The 15,120-nt window shown below is 42.1% G+C and overlaps 2 protein-coding genes across 12 annotated transcripts in view; one reads left to right on the forward strand and one right to left on the reverse strand.

The window, feature by feature from the left end:
- Positions 1 to 14,801, forward strand: mms22l (MMS22-like, DNA repair protein). 8 transcript variants are annotated; one of them, XM_058053202.1, is made up of 27 exons: positions 1 to 90; positions 157 to 207; positions 285 to 468; positions 695 to 820; positions 962 to 1,014; positions 1,726 to 1,813; positions 1,917 to 2,094; positions 2,212 to 2,305; positions 2,733 to 2,863; positions 3,009 to 3,122; positions 3,205 to 3,381; positions 3,767 to 3,829; positions 3,931 to 4,050; positions 4,452 to 4,687; positions 5,964 to 6,180; positions 6,442 to 6,731; positions 9,542 to 9,723; positions 9,995 to 10,145; positions 10,722 to 10,861; positions 11,203 to 11,345; positions 11,621 to 11,777; positions 11,873 to 12,018; positions 12,117 to 12,328; positions 12,429 to 12,595; positions 13,148 to 13,244; positions 13,353 to 13,520; positions 13,599 to 14,800. In XM_058053202.1, exons 3-27 carry the CDS (start codon positions 302 to 304, stop codon positions 13,672 to 13,674), a joined length of 3,693 nt encoding a protein of 1,230 aa, XP_057909185.1. In that variant the 5' UTR covers positions 1 to 90; positions 157 to 207; positions 285 to 301; the 3' UTR covers positions 13,675 to 14,800. The 8 variants fall into 8 exon arrangements, 7 of the variants coding, with proteins under 7 accessions (XP_057909185.1, XP_057909183.1, XP_057909190.1 ...); XR_009119912.1 differs by lacking the exon at positions 157 to 207 and having other exon boundaries at positions 3 to 90; positions 268 to 468; positions 13,599 to 13,756; positions 14,335 to 14,797; XM_058053204.1 differs by having other exon boundaries at positions 9 to 90; positions 173 to 207.
- The window catches only part of klhl32 (kelch-like family member 32), a 23,298-nt gene continuing 22,847 nt past the window's right edge, over positions 14,670 to 15,120 (reverse strand). For all 4 annotated transcript variants that reach the window (XM_058053211.1, XM_058053210.1, XM_058053209.1 and 1 more), the window contains exon 11: positions 14,670 to 15,083. In XM_058053211.1, coding sequence (XP_057909194.1) covers positions 14,922 to 15,083 — 162 coding nt within the window. In that variant the 3' untranslated portion in view covers positions 14,670 to 14,921. The remainder of the gene's footprint in view (positions 15,084 to 15,120) is intronic.

Below are 15,120 nucleotides of genomic sequence, written 5' to 3' on the forward strand. Positions count from 1 at the left end.
GCGGGAGAGTCCCGGAACCCAAACAATGGAGCGATGGCACACTTGTGACAGTTCCGTACTTTGCAACAAACACACTGGATATTGCTTACAGTAAGTAAGTAAATTGTTTGTTATCGATTACATCCATTTGATTATCCGGCTGTGTTTGCTTATTTGGTATACATGCTTGAAGTAAGTTTTTTGCCTACAAACGCTGAAAGCAGAGAGGTACGTTAACCTTACAACAAATCACCCCAGCTCCATGTTGACAATGGTTGATCATTGCAGTCTTTTTGATATTATAGGTCAAGTGGGGAACAACATGGCAGACGACTTCAGCCAATCCCTCACCCCTCCGGTATCGCCTACAAACAGTCTGTGTGAACTAACCTCAGCCAAACCACCTTGGTTCTACTGCTGTGAATCAAAGGAGGATCCAACTGGAGCACTCTCAAGTGAGGGGTACACTGCTACAGGTTCTTTGAAAAGGTAAAAAAAAGCATGTAAGGTTTTAACTAGATTGACCAAAGGCGGCCAAGAAACATCAATGATTCAAAACAAAAACACACAAACACCATAAAGCAAGTGCTGCGGGAAAACGCAGGTCTCATTGGTCTCATTCTAACGCTTTCATGAATTGTTTTTTGTATAATATTGTAAAATATTATGTCCAAGTGTTTAACAAAGCCATAATGAGAATCTTTTCATTACAAAGGCTGCTGCTGAGTCTCGATCCAGCCCCTGCTGACTATGAAGGGGACACCGTGGAGCTCTTTGGTTTTACATGGGTTACAGAGACAGCATTGGTGGAATCTACAAAGCTGCTCTTTGGCCTACTCAGGTAAAACAAGACACAAATTATGGTTGATTTTTAAGGAAACATACTTAAATCACTTGTAAGTGATACATAATTGTATCACTTGTAATTAACTTCAATATGTCCATAATGGTTTCATTTTGAGTTTTTTTTGTTATATTTCAGGCTAACGATATGCAAGCTTGAGACTCTGGCACAATGCAGCTCACGTGACTTTGGTAAGCATGAATGTCAGTAGATTAAAAATGTGATATGATTTCACGTTCAGAAAAAGGGTGTATTATATTGTGATATTGTGACCTCAAACCGAATGAGCAAGGTGAGACCATCAATATGGACGAGCCAGTATCCCAAATTTGTTCAAAAGTGATGGCAAGAAAAAGAACCTGCCCACTTCAGACATATCTATTCGAGCCAGTTTTGCCATCTGGAAAACAAAACCCACATCGAGATACAAAGCATGCATTCCTGAATGTCAAACAAAAACAGAATTCAGTTATATTTGTGTTTCGACAGCATTGGATTATTAAATGACTTTCTGAAATGTGGGTTGATTCCGCATGCAAGTATTGGCTCATACAGTAGAAGAAAGAGTGAAACGGGCAATGGGCTTTATGCAAAAGACAAACTGCATAGACAGTGAATTATGTAACATGGGTGGGGGGTCCTAATCCTCGTGGGACTCCAAGCAAGTGACACCACAGTACTACACGATGCGTCCAATCCCGGAGATAAGATCTAAGCCAAGAAAGCATCAAACCGGTAGCACCAATATGCGTTTTAAGGCTGTGCATCTGTTGCTTAATAACTGGTTGGATCAGAGCCCATTTTTCATACACTGAGGTCAGTTTAAATCAATATGTTTTTTAAAATTATTTTTCCCCTGCCCTTGCAAGAATACAGCCTCCAATGTTCCTTGTGTGTTTTAGGTCAAAAAGGCAACCTCCACTATGAAGCATCAGAGCTAAGACAACAGTGTGTTTCATTTCTTCAATATGTCAAAGTCTTTCTGCACAGGTAACATTATCCTGGCCATCCCATTTAGAGGTCTGAATAAAGTAACTGATGGATTTCTGTGTAATCTATTATAAATACATATATATTTTAATGATTTCTTCAGGTACCTTAGGGTTTCTTGCAGTCTGGATGCCGATCCGTTGCACCCTTATGAGAAATTGGAAGGTCTGCTCTCGTCTGTTCTATTGGAGGAGCTGGTTGCCATCACACTCCTCATTGGACGACTTAAAGACCTCCCTGCTAACATTCAGAATGCTTTTACCATACAGAACCCAGGAAAGGTAGGACTTCTGGTTGTTAATTACTTTGATGGTTGCTATACACCTAAACCTACAATGGAAATTGTGGGTTTAGTCTAAAGATATTGTTCAGCTGTGTATTCTCTATTTTCTGCACAGATTTTTCCTCCTCCTTGGCATCTGCTGCACCTTCATCTTGACATCCATTGGTCAGTGTTGGAGATCCTGCATCTACTTGGCCAGAAGATGAATGGTATGTTTATGTATGTTTGCTTTGAAATAAAGTTTCATGTACCAGCTCAATAATAGATGTTGAAATTATGTCATTCTTGTTGTTTAAATTTAAATTAATCAAACAAGCTGATATAGGAATTTGTCCTTCACGAATGAATTTGGACAGCCATAAATATATTTTTCACAACCTGTTCACTTTCGCTCATAAACACATTATAATGGGACTGGACTGGATCTTTTCGTTCCAGCTCCGTACCGTGGATCGCATTGTAACTCTGCTTGGATGTGCAACATGGCCAGTTATGCAAAGTAGACTAGGGCATCATGCTTTCTAAAGCTATTTTCATAACCATATTCATCCATCCATTTTCTTTTCCAAAAAATTGGGACATCCCTATTTAATAGTAAAGCGTCCCAATAACCATGTTACCTGCTCATCTCTCCAGGCCAGGTGGTGTACGCACATCAGTTTGTGAATCTGACCGGCGAGAACTTGACTGATACAAGTCTGTTTGAGGAGCACTTGTGCAGCCTCCTCTGTGACCTCACTGGTCTGGCCATGGGCAAATACAGCAAGGTGGGTGGCAAGCAATAGCCGATTACAACTTAGTTTTGAGATGTACCAGTGGTATAGTTTAGTTTGTATGGATTGTTAAAATATATCTAAAATATTACAAAGTAAACTGTTATAGATTAAAATAAATGCGGTTCTATTCTTGAAGGTGAGGCCTACAGAGGTTCTGAGCAGTCATCATTACCTTTGCTCTTGCACCAAAGAGCTGTGGATCCTGGTCATTCACCTATTGGAATACAGGAGTAAAAGGCTCCACTCACAGGTGGTGCAGATATTTAATATGCAAATAATATCTTAATTTTTCCCCAAACAAATTCATCAACTTGTAAATCTATTTCCCGTAGTCCTTCTGGAGCTACATGAACTCACTGTTGAAGCCTCTTGTGGCGGGGACACCAGCAGCTGAGCAATTCCGTGGCCTTCCTGCCCATTGTAAGGACCCTTTAGGATTCACATGGTGGCTGATCACTCATTTAGCAATGTTGGGGCAGTACAGTCAAAATGGTATAATCCAGGATGAGGTAAGAAGCAAGACACTACAATGTGATATTATGTAAGATATAAAAACAATAACCTTGATATACAGTACAGGCCAAACGTTTGGACACAGTTTCTCATTCAATTCTGTATTTTCATGACAAAATTCTCACTGAAGGCATAATAACTATGAATGAACACATGTGGAATTATGTACTTAACATAAAATGTAAAATAACTCTAAATGTGTCATTTTCTTAAGTTTTTTGAAAAATGTTAGATTTTTTTGGATGCTAATATCCTAAACAAATCATTCATATGTGGAAAATCCAGTTTAGGGCTTTATGATTTTTTTTAATCACTAATACATGGAATGTAATGGTGACTTCAACAACATATTGTGTCATCTTATTTCATCTACATTTCCAGAAACCTATAAATGACAACTGGACATTTGCGGAAGAGCTGCTTAAATTTACCTGTAAGCCCCAGGTCAGCATTCATATTTAAACATTTCAAATATAATAACAACATGTCTTAATAGGTTTACAGTGATTACATTGGTCTGCATGTATCTATATGTGTAATAACAGGGAGGACTTGTTGAGGAGCAAATCAGGATGCATGTCCATTGCTGTCTCTCTCTGTGTCTGCTATGGAAACCCAGTACCAGTGCCGTCTCCACCCTCTGGGACTTCTTCAGCAAAAACCTGGTGAGGGCAAATACTGGATTCAGTTAAGAATTGAAATCCACTGTAATGTTAGGTGGTACTCTTTCCTCATATCATGGCTGGTATTGCCGAGAGTAAGAGTTGAATATAGAGTGTTGAAATGTTTAGCTTTCCCATTTATTATTTGAGTGAGCAATACACCCAGCAATTAATTGGTCATTAGACATTATTATATAACCTCGACACTCATGAATCACCTCTTTTTTAGTCACATGGGTTGCAAACTTTTGTATCACAATATATCACTACTATTTTTTTTAAGTTTTGATTTTGTGTCTGTGATAAATGTCATTAACTCTACTTCAGATGCCTATTACCAAGTTGCTGTGATTTCCAAACTGCTCTACAATATGGTTGCATTGTTTTGTGTTTCTCCAATCTAGGGTGCCTCATTCACGGTGCCTTGGCTTGGCTTGAGCGGCTTGGGCACTTTGTGCAAGACTCCACTGTCTTTGCTGGAGCAGGCACGCAACTGTTGTGTGCAATTCCCTCTCCACTCTCTAGGCCACACCCAGTTGTACTGCTCAGCCAACTCCTTCCATATCTTCCTCCGAGTGCTGGCCCTGTGCCTGTCCCAGGACAGAGTGGGTGGAGTCCCACAGAGACAGATCAAAGGAAGGTAACGATAGAAGATTGACAGTTGACATTCACAACAAATAGATATCACAAACATAAAGTGACTGAAGATGTACTGTATGTGCCAGTTTTCCAGTGAATCATATCACATTTACTTGGGCCCCCAGTGGTGCAGGTGTCTCAGGAATCATCCACTGAGAACCTGCATAATCTGTACCTGCATTATAAGAGTGGTGGTGTGATTTCAAAAAATATGTTTTAACTGGTGGTCAAAAAAAAAAACATCACAAACACGTCACAATTGAGTTGATGATTTTATGATTTCACATTGGCACACAGGCCGGCTGGGTGCCAATGTGAGGTAGCCAGAGATAAGTCCGTCTAATGACTTCCCTATGTCTGGAATGTGCTCAGTAGCATTGCAGACATGGGGGCTAATTAACTAACGAGCGTGGTGGTTAATTCGCCTTAATGAAGCTGCTGTAGTTTCCAACACAGAAAGAGAGGGAGCTTGCATGGTGGGGGCTGGCGAATGTGGGTGGTAGGCTCGAGCTAGACTGGGTTGGAACAAGTCCAGATCCCAATTCCCTTTTATTCCCGTTATTGCTCGACCCCCCTCATCCCTCAGGAGGCTCATCTATGGCCATACCAGTGTGACAGACTTGAGCCATGTTGAGCTTATCTGTGGTGGTCCAAATGTATTTGGGGTGGGTCACCACAATTGAAGAATGAATGAATTGAAGCACTGTTCCTTTTTACTTTACTTTTTTTAATATCTGTTGGATACTTACTGTTGTTGTTTTGACTGTTGGTGTTGTTTCCCTACTCACCTGAGTAGGCTGCATCTGTTTGTCTGTGGGTTTGGCAGGGGAAACAGGGCTTTAGCCAGCCTTCTGCTTTTTTTATTACCAGGTGAGCAAAGGCGAATTGGAAGCATATGAGTGTGTGTTTGTGTGTTTTTATATTGATCCTTCTCTGGTGTTGTAGTAAATTGTTTCGGGTATAGAGAGGGACTAAGCACCTACTGCTGTGTATCTGAGTGTCTCTGACATTTAACATGATCTTTAAAGGCATTTCTCCACAGTACCCCCAGTATCTAACAGCATGCTGGGTGGTTCTCTATTCTTATTCCCTCTCCCAATTTATTTTGCTCGCGCGCGTGCGCGCGCACACACACACACACGTCTGACACAGGTTATCTAAAAAAAAAAAAATACAATTCAACCATGCTTTTGTATTCAGTCATAGTGTAAAACATCAGGGCTCTACTGTTGGCTGTTTTAGCTGATTGCTAATATTATTGTCCATTTTTATTTCAGGATTTGCTCTAAGTTCTCCTCAAAGAAGATGCAGGAACTGTCGGAGGCAGGCCTCATGAACTTCCTGCTCCTTTTTTTGGTGGTCGCTCAGAAGGTTGAGCTGGAAGACATTGCCAGTAAAACGTGTGAGCTGCTCGGCTACTTGCCATCTGACTGCCCCCCAAAACACCGCACTCTGGTGTGGAGGGGACAACTGGCACTGGTGTTGTTATTTCAGGTACATTTGACAATCACAAAACAGCGCAGCTACTATATAAGGTTGGGATATACACCCACCCACACATTTACGCTACCATTCAAAAGTTAAGAAACACTTCCTCATTCAGTAGCCTGGGGAGGTACTGTATGTGTGGTAGTCTAACATATTGTATATGTATTTACACTATACAGGCGCGTGTGTGTGATACAATTTTGAAGCATTGTCCAGTAATGACATTTTAAAGTCATATGTGCATACAAGATGTGATGTTTGTTCCAGGAAAAGGGTTTGGATGTAGGCCCACTGGCGACCGGTCTGGCCTCATCCTTCAGTGACACCGCTAAGGAGTTCTACGATAAAACTACAGAGATGTCCCGTAAACTTGCCCTCTGGGGGCCCCTAGGATCATACTTGGAGGGGGTGGCGGAAGTGTTCGAAACGAGCATCAGTCTCAACCTATCGGAAGAAAAACTCCTCAACGAAGGCTTTGTGTGGCTGCTGCCGGCTTGCCGTCAGTCTGAACTGAACTCTGTGCTTGGTTTTCTTCAGACGGTCCTTGCCCAGCTCAGGTGAGAGTCATCATCTGCTAGTGCTACTGTATCTTCACTTCTCTCATGTTTGTTTTACACTCAAAGATATTCTCTATGACGTAGTTAACACATGCGCCTCTGTACAGGCCTCTGATGCTCTCAGGAGGTGAGACTCACAAGGTTGAGTCCTGAATAGTGTTACAGGCTCATGGGACACTCTATATGGCCCCCTCGTGGTCATGGGAACTGTAGCAAAGCTGACGGTATGTTTGAGAGGCTGGTCACGGCGGGTTCACCTGTAGGACACGGCTTTAGTTACACGGCGGTTCTCAGGTGAAGGTGAGAGTCACAGCTGAGATGCAGCAGCAGCAGCAAAGAGGTGAAACTGGAGGAATAAATTAACTATTAATATATTTAGAACAGGGCTTGTGTATCTTTAGTATTTCCTACTTACAAGTTCAGGGTATTTTATTCAAATCATGACGACGTATGGGCAGGGTTTTTTTACATTGATTGTAAAAGAAGTGATCTTAGGTCAGACTTATCTTTTATATATATATATAAGTATATTACAAAGCGTTTCGAGTTGTCAACTCAAATTCCCACTGAATATCTTCCCCTGCAAATACAGTGAAAGAGTCATTCATCTACTTCTTGTAGCTTCGCTTCTTTTGCACCATTTTCCGAATGATCAAACATATGGTAAAAATGAAAAAAAAACAACTACTTTGCAGTCGCACACTTGCTTAAACATAGTGGATGAACAGAAACACTACAAGTGTGTTAAACCAATTAGCGGTCTTCAGCACACAGGCCGCCCCTCAGAAATCCCTATAGGAGTCTGAAAAGACACCTCGGTACTCTGTACTTTTTAAGGGAAGGTTGGGCTCTTGGGAGTATGTTTTTGTTACCTGGATAATTTGGAGGGAAACAAGATATTTCCAAATTGCAAGTAAATGAGAAATGTTCCTGTGGTGAAAAGGGGCCAATTGAGCAAATACGTCCATCCTTCAGACACAACCCCACACACCAAAAGTGAAACACTAAACTCAGTATACGCTCATATTTCACTGTCTGGCTCCCATAACCCGTATCTCGTTAGCGCCGTTAATTCTCTAACTTTCCATCTCAGATCACAGGGTTGGGAGGGCACACATTTGCACATTAATGGCCAAGGTGAGAGTGAAGAACAGAAATCCCAGAGGCTCTCTGCGGCATGGTCAGACCAAAAAAAAAAAAAAAAGAATCCAATCCTTTCTGTTCCTATTAAAACCCCAAATTAAGTGTGATTCTTCAGCTTGGCAATTCTTGGCATATTTGTGATGAGCTCTTTATCTGTTACACAATTAATTTGTAACTATGATGACCAGCAAATTCAACCAGCACATCAATATACCTTTTGAGAGCCATGCAGATTCTGCACGCATGAAGATAATTATTGTGCCAGTGGCTGAGGAAGTGGATGGTTTGAACGCTCACAATTGATGGCTGTTGCCATGGCACTTCGGCACGAAGCCAGTCTCAAGCCTAATTCCTCAGTTTTATTCCTTCCCATGTCCCATGCTTTTGGTAAGGTGGGGGGTGTCACTAGTTGATGAGGTGAGCTGGCAGTGGCACAACCTGTTGGAACTGTTTTCGGCACAAACAATTAACTCCAATCTTGAAGGCTTTATAGAAGGCAGGCCTCCCTGTGAAGCGTTTTTCCTTTGAGGTCATGACGAACTCTCACTTGATGCCAAGCCTTTCTACTTTCATAGGTTGGGTCATTTTTGAAAAACAGGCAGGATAGTGTTGATACTGAAATCCTGAAGGTGAATCTTGAACATTGAAAGTGAAAAATTCTTATAAGATATAAAAAATGTTGAAAAACATTAAACAATACAACTGGTTTTAACCGCACATATGCAGTGATCTTCTGTATATTCATTATCTTAAAGATTATTGTTATTATTTCATTCTATAACCTCGAAGGTCTGTCCGTCTGAGAGTAAAGGATAGTATGGTTTGTCAAATATGTATTTTTGAGGTATGTACGTCAAAGGGGCAGGTTAAAACGGGGCCCATTGTGGCTTGTTGGCACCCAGTTTCTGTGTGTATGTTTGTGGGTACACATTGTAAACAGCATCAGTGAGCAGGATTAAGTGGGGTCTCTGACGATGTCTTGCACAATGAGAGCTGATGGGTGTGAAAGGCCCATTCTGCAGTAGTAACGAGGCTAATGAATTCAGAGTCTAATCGATTGTCTCAGCTCTCTCTGGATTAGATGCAACCTTGCTGGAAGGCAAGAAGCAAAATATGTGTGTGTGTGTTTCTGGAGTGTACAGATGGGGATAGGATAATGTGTGTGTATGAGGAAGGGGGTTCCGACACTTTTTACTTTTGCAGCACATCTCGATCCCCGCTTCCACACCCCCCCATCTGGGCAGAGGAGGGGGGACAGGAGGATCACCTCCAGTCTAAATGGGATTACAGCTCCTTCAGCTGCTTATCTGGGCTAATGCCAGCCACTGTGGAGCTGCGAGCGAGGCTGTGGCTAGGGCCAGGGATGAGCCAGAAGAGCCAAAGTACATTGTGTGTACAGATTATCAGCACTAGGCTCCCTTTCTATACTCATAATATCACCTTCTCCTTCCAGATCCCATCCTCCTCTCTGCTGCTCCACACCACAGGGCACACAGCCCCCAGTAATCCCCCAGGAGGGATGAAAGACAAAACACTTAAGGAGCAGTGACAGAGAGAGCAGCAGTGGAGGAATAAGGTTTAGAATAAGTGGTGTAGTTGTGGATGGCTGTAATCTTGCATGCAATGTTTGGCTTTTGCATTTGAGAAATGTGTTTGTGTTCTTTCAGGCAAGCGCATCAACGCTGTGTCCAGCCAGGACCCCCCTTGACCTGGACGACTACCAACACCAGTGTGGTGAAAGAGCCTCACCTAGCGGTAGCGGCGGCCCTCTGGTTGCACTTCTTCCCCTTCCTCCGCAACCTACGCCTCTCCCAGACTCCTCCAATTCAACTTGCAGATGCTGCTGCAGGTCAGCATCATTATCATCATCACGCACGATGAAGAAAAGGAGACTGGAGGCTGAAAGACGAAAAGGAGGTTGAGATCAGGGAAAAAGAGTTCAGGCAAACTTATATTTTGATAACTTGTGAATTGATTAAAGAATTTTGAATAAATAAATGATAAGGAAGGTACATTTTTAACTGTGGTAGCTTACAGAAAGAGGAGAAACCACATGGATCATGCATGCAAAAACCACACGGACACCCTTAATATTCAGAATTATTATTTCATGTCCTCAGGCTTCACATTTCTGGCCTTCGAGCTGCCCGCCTCTGCTCCTCAGGACCTTCAACCTAATCCAGTTCATTCCATCTTGCAATGCTTTGGCTGGGATGACATGGTTCATCCGCTTCTTGTCACACGCTACCTTCCGCATCTACTTCAAAACAGGTACATCTAGCATTCAGGAGCTGCCACTATATCGCTTTGTTACAAAACTTTCTCATTGTCTTCCTCCCGGGAAGAAAACTAGCTTAAAGACCTACTGTATAGTAAGCGTTCCGCAATTAAAGGGGACCTGTTATGCTCATTTTTCGGCCCTTTGTATTGAGTTGTGGTCTCCTATAGAGCAGCTACACATAATAACCTACACAGAAAACTTTTTAGATTTTGCAGAATCTGCACCCATTCAAGCTGCCAAAACGGTCTGTTTATTTATTCCACCCACGGCTCGCCTCCGGGCATGCCCATTCAGCTGTGATTGGTCACACGCCCAAAGTGCTTCCTAACTAAGAAACATACTTTAAGGAAGTCCGCCCCTCTGTGACATCACAAAGGGTCAGTTTTACCACGCCTTTTGAAATCGAGCATTTTGAGCCATCCCCATGCGCAAACCTCTTTATATGAAACTTTGGCATCGTTTAACACGACAATACAACATTCTAACTACATTTATAGGTCAGAAAAGTGGAAAAAGCATAATAGGTCCCCTTTTAATGAATCCTCAAATTCCTGCTTCTTCCTCAGAGAGCTGGTGTCTTCACTTAGCAGCAACCCTGGTGTCTCTTCGTCAGCTTCGGCACAATGTCAGTCAGTGAGGGCCTGGTTCCGATGTGTTCTCCAGCAGCACCTTCACAAGTGCCTTGATGGATCTGATAGCAGAGCAGGTGAGACCAATGCACGGAGCATCACCAATGACAAGTGTGATATAATATAGTGACTTATTGTTCTAATTTGAGCACTTCGGTTCACAATTGCCCAGTGATTGACTTACGGTCGCGGTCAAGGGTTTAGTAGCTGAAATAGGCTCCAGCTTGCAGCAACAGTTATTAGAGAAAATAGCTAAATATTGTTTTACTGTAAAGTGTAACAAATAAATAATAATTCAATCAAGTTGTGCAATCAAACCGCATCCAATTTATTGTTATACTATTACATATGTTACAGTTTATAGTAGAGATGAAAGTGCATGTTTAAAACAGTGATTTGTGTCTGGGTTACCCTTTAGACCGGGTTTTGGAGGAGCAACTGTGTGAGCTGACCCGACTGGTGCTGCTGCTTCCTGAGGTGGAAAGTCTTCTTCAGACAGCCAACCTCCTTCGCTCCGGCACCAGGACAGAACCCACCTCAGCCCTGGAGATGTTTGTAAAGGTAACACACATGCACAGGTGACAGATGTGCCGTAACCATAGCAACATGCATGTGTCCTTGTGTGTTCTTTAAGATTATTGGGCATGCCATTCTTGGATTTAACTCCTGCTGTGAGTCCCATGCAAACACAGCAAACTGTACTCAACCTATCTGCCCTTTTTATGTGTATGTGTGTGTGGGAGCTGTGTTTTGGGCATACCCCTCCCAGTTACTAGTAGAACAGCACCTAGACACAAATGTTTCCAAACGTCTTATCTGCTTTTTTCTTGTGTCAGGCCGTAGGCATTGTGTACAGCAGACTGCAGAGTTTGTCTGAGCGTTCAGCCATGGTGACTAGAGCTCTGGACTACATGGGAGACATACTAAAACATATTAAACCCTCTTTGGTCAGCAAGAATCCCAACGGAATTCAGCTGGCCTATTGGGCTGTTGGTGAGTGCCACAATTCCGAAAATATGTATGTATCGTTCTCTTGGGGTTCTATACCTTTCTCTTCTTACTTATGCTGGGACACCTCTCTGAGTCAGGTTGCATCGTGAAGCACTGGAGCCCCCTGCTGGTAACATCCAAAGCACAGCAGTTGCTGTTCCGCATTGTGGATCGCTTGCTGCTCCCCAACAACCTCACTCAGCAGGACAAAGCTCTCAGGGACAGCCTGCCGTTATATTTGCAGGTGACGTCAAATGTGAAACACATGCACACACAACTATACAGCAATGTAGTGTGACCTTGCCTTGTAAAAGACCTTTATTTTGCTATTAACCCCTGCAGGGCCTGTCAGTGGCATCCAGTGTGTCCCAGTCGCAAGGGGCGTACCTAAAACAGCAGCTACACTCCATCATCCGCAGATATCTTGACCATTTCCTTCCCGCCTCACCTTCTGTTGGCGCCATTGCCAATCACCCGGTGCTTCTTGGTGCATGCGAGGTGACCCCGACCATCCCTGGAGCCTCCCTGAGGAGGACCATCCTGGAGGTGCTCCGGTAAGTTTCCAAAGCAGGCTTCATTTTCCGTTCTCAAGACTAATAGCAGCAATCTTGCAGCAACTATGTTTAAGGTTCCTGTTTGTCTTTCTTCCCTTAGTGAGAACTTCCTTCAGTTCAAAGGTCATTCCCCTCCACCTCGTCTAGCGCCAGTCCTGTTGTTCCTGTTCGAACTTCTGAGGCGTAACAGTGACTCGGACCCCGCCTTACTCACTCTGCCACTCCCCTCTTTACTGCATTGCCTGATGCTTGTCAGTGAGCCGCAGGGTAAGGTCATGAGGACTTGTGTGTTAGGAGTTGGCGACCGCTTGTATTTTGTTGTATGGAGTTGTGTGACCAGTGTTTCTGGACACAGAGTACATTAGAATAATTAGTTTTTAGAAGCTAGTTTGTACACTCTTCCAATGTTTGGGGGTTAGGATCCTCTAATGCTATGGTTAACTTTTTACAGTCCCATATGCCTGCAGACATGGTGGCCCCTTACTCATACACACTTAAGATCTTCATGCATGTCTGTAACAACATGGTAAACAAATAATATTGAGTAAAAGAATGCAACTAACGTTACACATAAAATACAGAAGCGTTGAAGCGCATTACATAACTCGGTGTTAAGTGTAAATGTACTGTAATCACACTGGTTTTAATATTTATTTAAATACCCCATACTGAATTCGGGAACCTAGCCTCCAATGAGATGCTTGATTTAATTTGTAAAACTGCAAAATGTATCACAGCATATAGTAGTATTGTACTTGCAGAATATCCTCAGCGAAATGGAGACTTTTTTTGAGTCCCATCTACAATATTTTTGTCCAGTGAGGAAGACGAGCACGGATGCAGTACAACTTGTGGTGGAGCGCTGTGCAGCGGCATCTGCAGAAGGAGCATGCCTGCACTTAATCTCTGTCTTAAAGTAATGCTTAGCAGTGTTGCAATACACACCAGCACCAACACTTTGACTGAATAGCGCTTTGTAGACTCATGTCATGATTGTACTGTTGTGTTTTTTTTATACTCCAAGGTCATTTGTGGAGGAGAATGAGAGAGTCTATGACAAGCAGATTTACAGCGTTTTAGAGACAGTGGCTGTTTTAGATCCTCCTGCTGTTCAAGCTCTCATTCCTACCCTGTCTCTCAGTCTGAGAAACACAGAACACAAGAGGGGACTCGGCAAGAACACAACCTTAAGGTGAATAAGCATGTGAAACACTCATTGTTGTGTTCACTTTAATGTGCCAACTAATGTTGCTTCCTCTCTGCTTAACAGGAATGCTTATAAGAAATTGCTGTGCCTACTCGGGGAGAGTGGGCAGGCAGAAATAGCAAGTTTGGAATTGGACTGAAACAATTACCAAAGTCGGAAAATCATCTCCAAACATTATTTTCATGTCTCCATTTGATCAGAAACAGAAAAGGGGAATCCAAGTACGTACACCTCACAAATGATTTGATGTCTTACTTACTTGTTGTTGTCAGCTGGCTAAGTCAAACTAAAAGTGATCAGGCTTTTTGTGTTGAATTACATGCAATTGCACTGAAGTAATTCCGTTTTCTATCACTGAAATGCACTCAAAAATGAAATATTAGCTTATTACAAACATTGGCATTAAATTAGTGTTCATTAGTAAATTACATTATGCTATATATGAACAGCTGTAGCTCGTAAGTATAACTGTAATCATGATCAATAAGCCAGGTTCTATTGCACTGTAATGGTGTAAAGACTTTAAGTCCAGGCTTGAATGGGGAAGTGATGCAGACAGTCAGGTCCTGGATCTCTCTATGTTGGATTTCTGAATTTCAAAATTTAAGATAGTCATGCTGGATAAGCCAAAAGAAGATTCTGTACAGGAATTTTTTATATTTTTTATAAGGAGACTGCATTTTAGTCCCTTTGCAATCCATAGCAGTCCTTTGCAATATCATTTAGTTTGCTCCTAATCACACAAAATGTCACTCCGGTCTACCACAATCACCAAGTATCATTTTCTGTCATTTTCCAGCCTCAATTCATTGCATCGCTTTGGTCTCACATTGCCGTTCTGCTGCACTCTCAATGTTGGCTGGAGAATTCACGTAGCGCTTCAATTTACTGTTCACTTATCTATTGCTGCTCAGTCATCAAGACCTCATTTTTCTATCTATGTTTCTTCTATAATAATAATAAATGCCATTGCAATTCAGTTATTTATTTTTGAAAAGTTGATACACTTTCACCAACAAGGGATCAGTTGAGTCACACTCTTGGTAAAACATACAAGTATGTATTATCTGAGCATTTGCATACCCTTGACAATATTAAGCATATATTGTTTAACAGTAAACAAGTCGCAACATGTTATGCATTTTTCAAATACAGAGGTTGATAACACACACAAACTGCTGCCTTCTCTGGATATGGGAAAAAAATCAAAATGCTCGGGTTTATTAACATGTTAGTGAGTAATTAGGCCAGTTAAAAATATGTTTTATGTCTTTGGGGTGATTGTTTTTCTTAAAACTGCACCATAATGGTTAGATTTTAGGAAAGCATCAATACTGTGATGAAAAATGATGTCCACTCCATCATTCGTTAATGTTTGCATCGTGATTAAACAGCACCAATCCTGTGATGGGGTACTTGGAGAGTCTGAAGGTTGGGACAAGTGAAATATGGAGCTGGGAGAAAACAGGTTGCTATCCCATTTGAGGCAAATGGCAACGTTGGCCCATAGAAAACTTCTTCTTTTCCCTCTCGGCTCAGATCCAGAACCTGCAGATAACGTACATTTAAAAATATATTGAATACT

The sequence above is a fragment of the Doryrhamphus excisus genome, chromosome 17 (genome assembly GCF_030265055.1).
Source record: "Doryrhamphus excisus isolate RoL2022-K1 chromosome 17, RoL_Dexc_1.0, whole genome shotgun sequence".
Taxonomy (NCBI): domain Eukaryota; kingdom Metazoa; phylum Chordata; class Actinopteri; order Syngnathiformes; family Syngnathidae; genus Doryrhamphus; species Doryrhamphus excisus.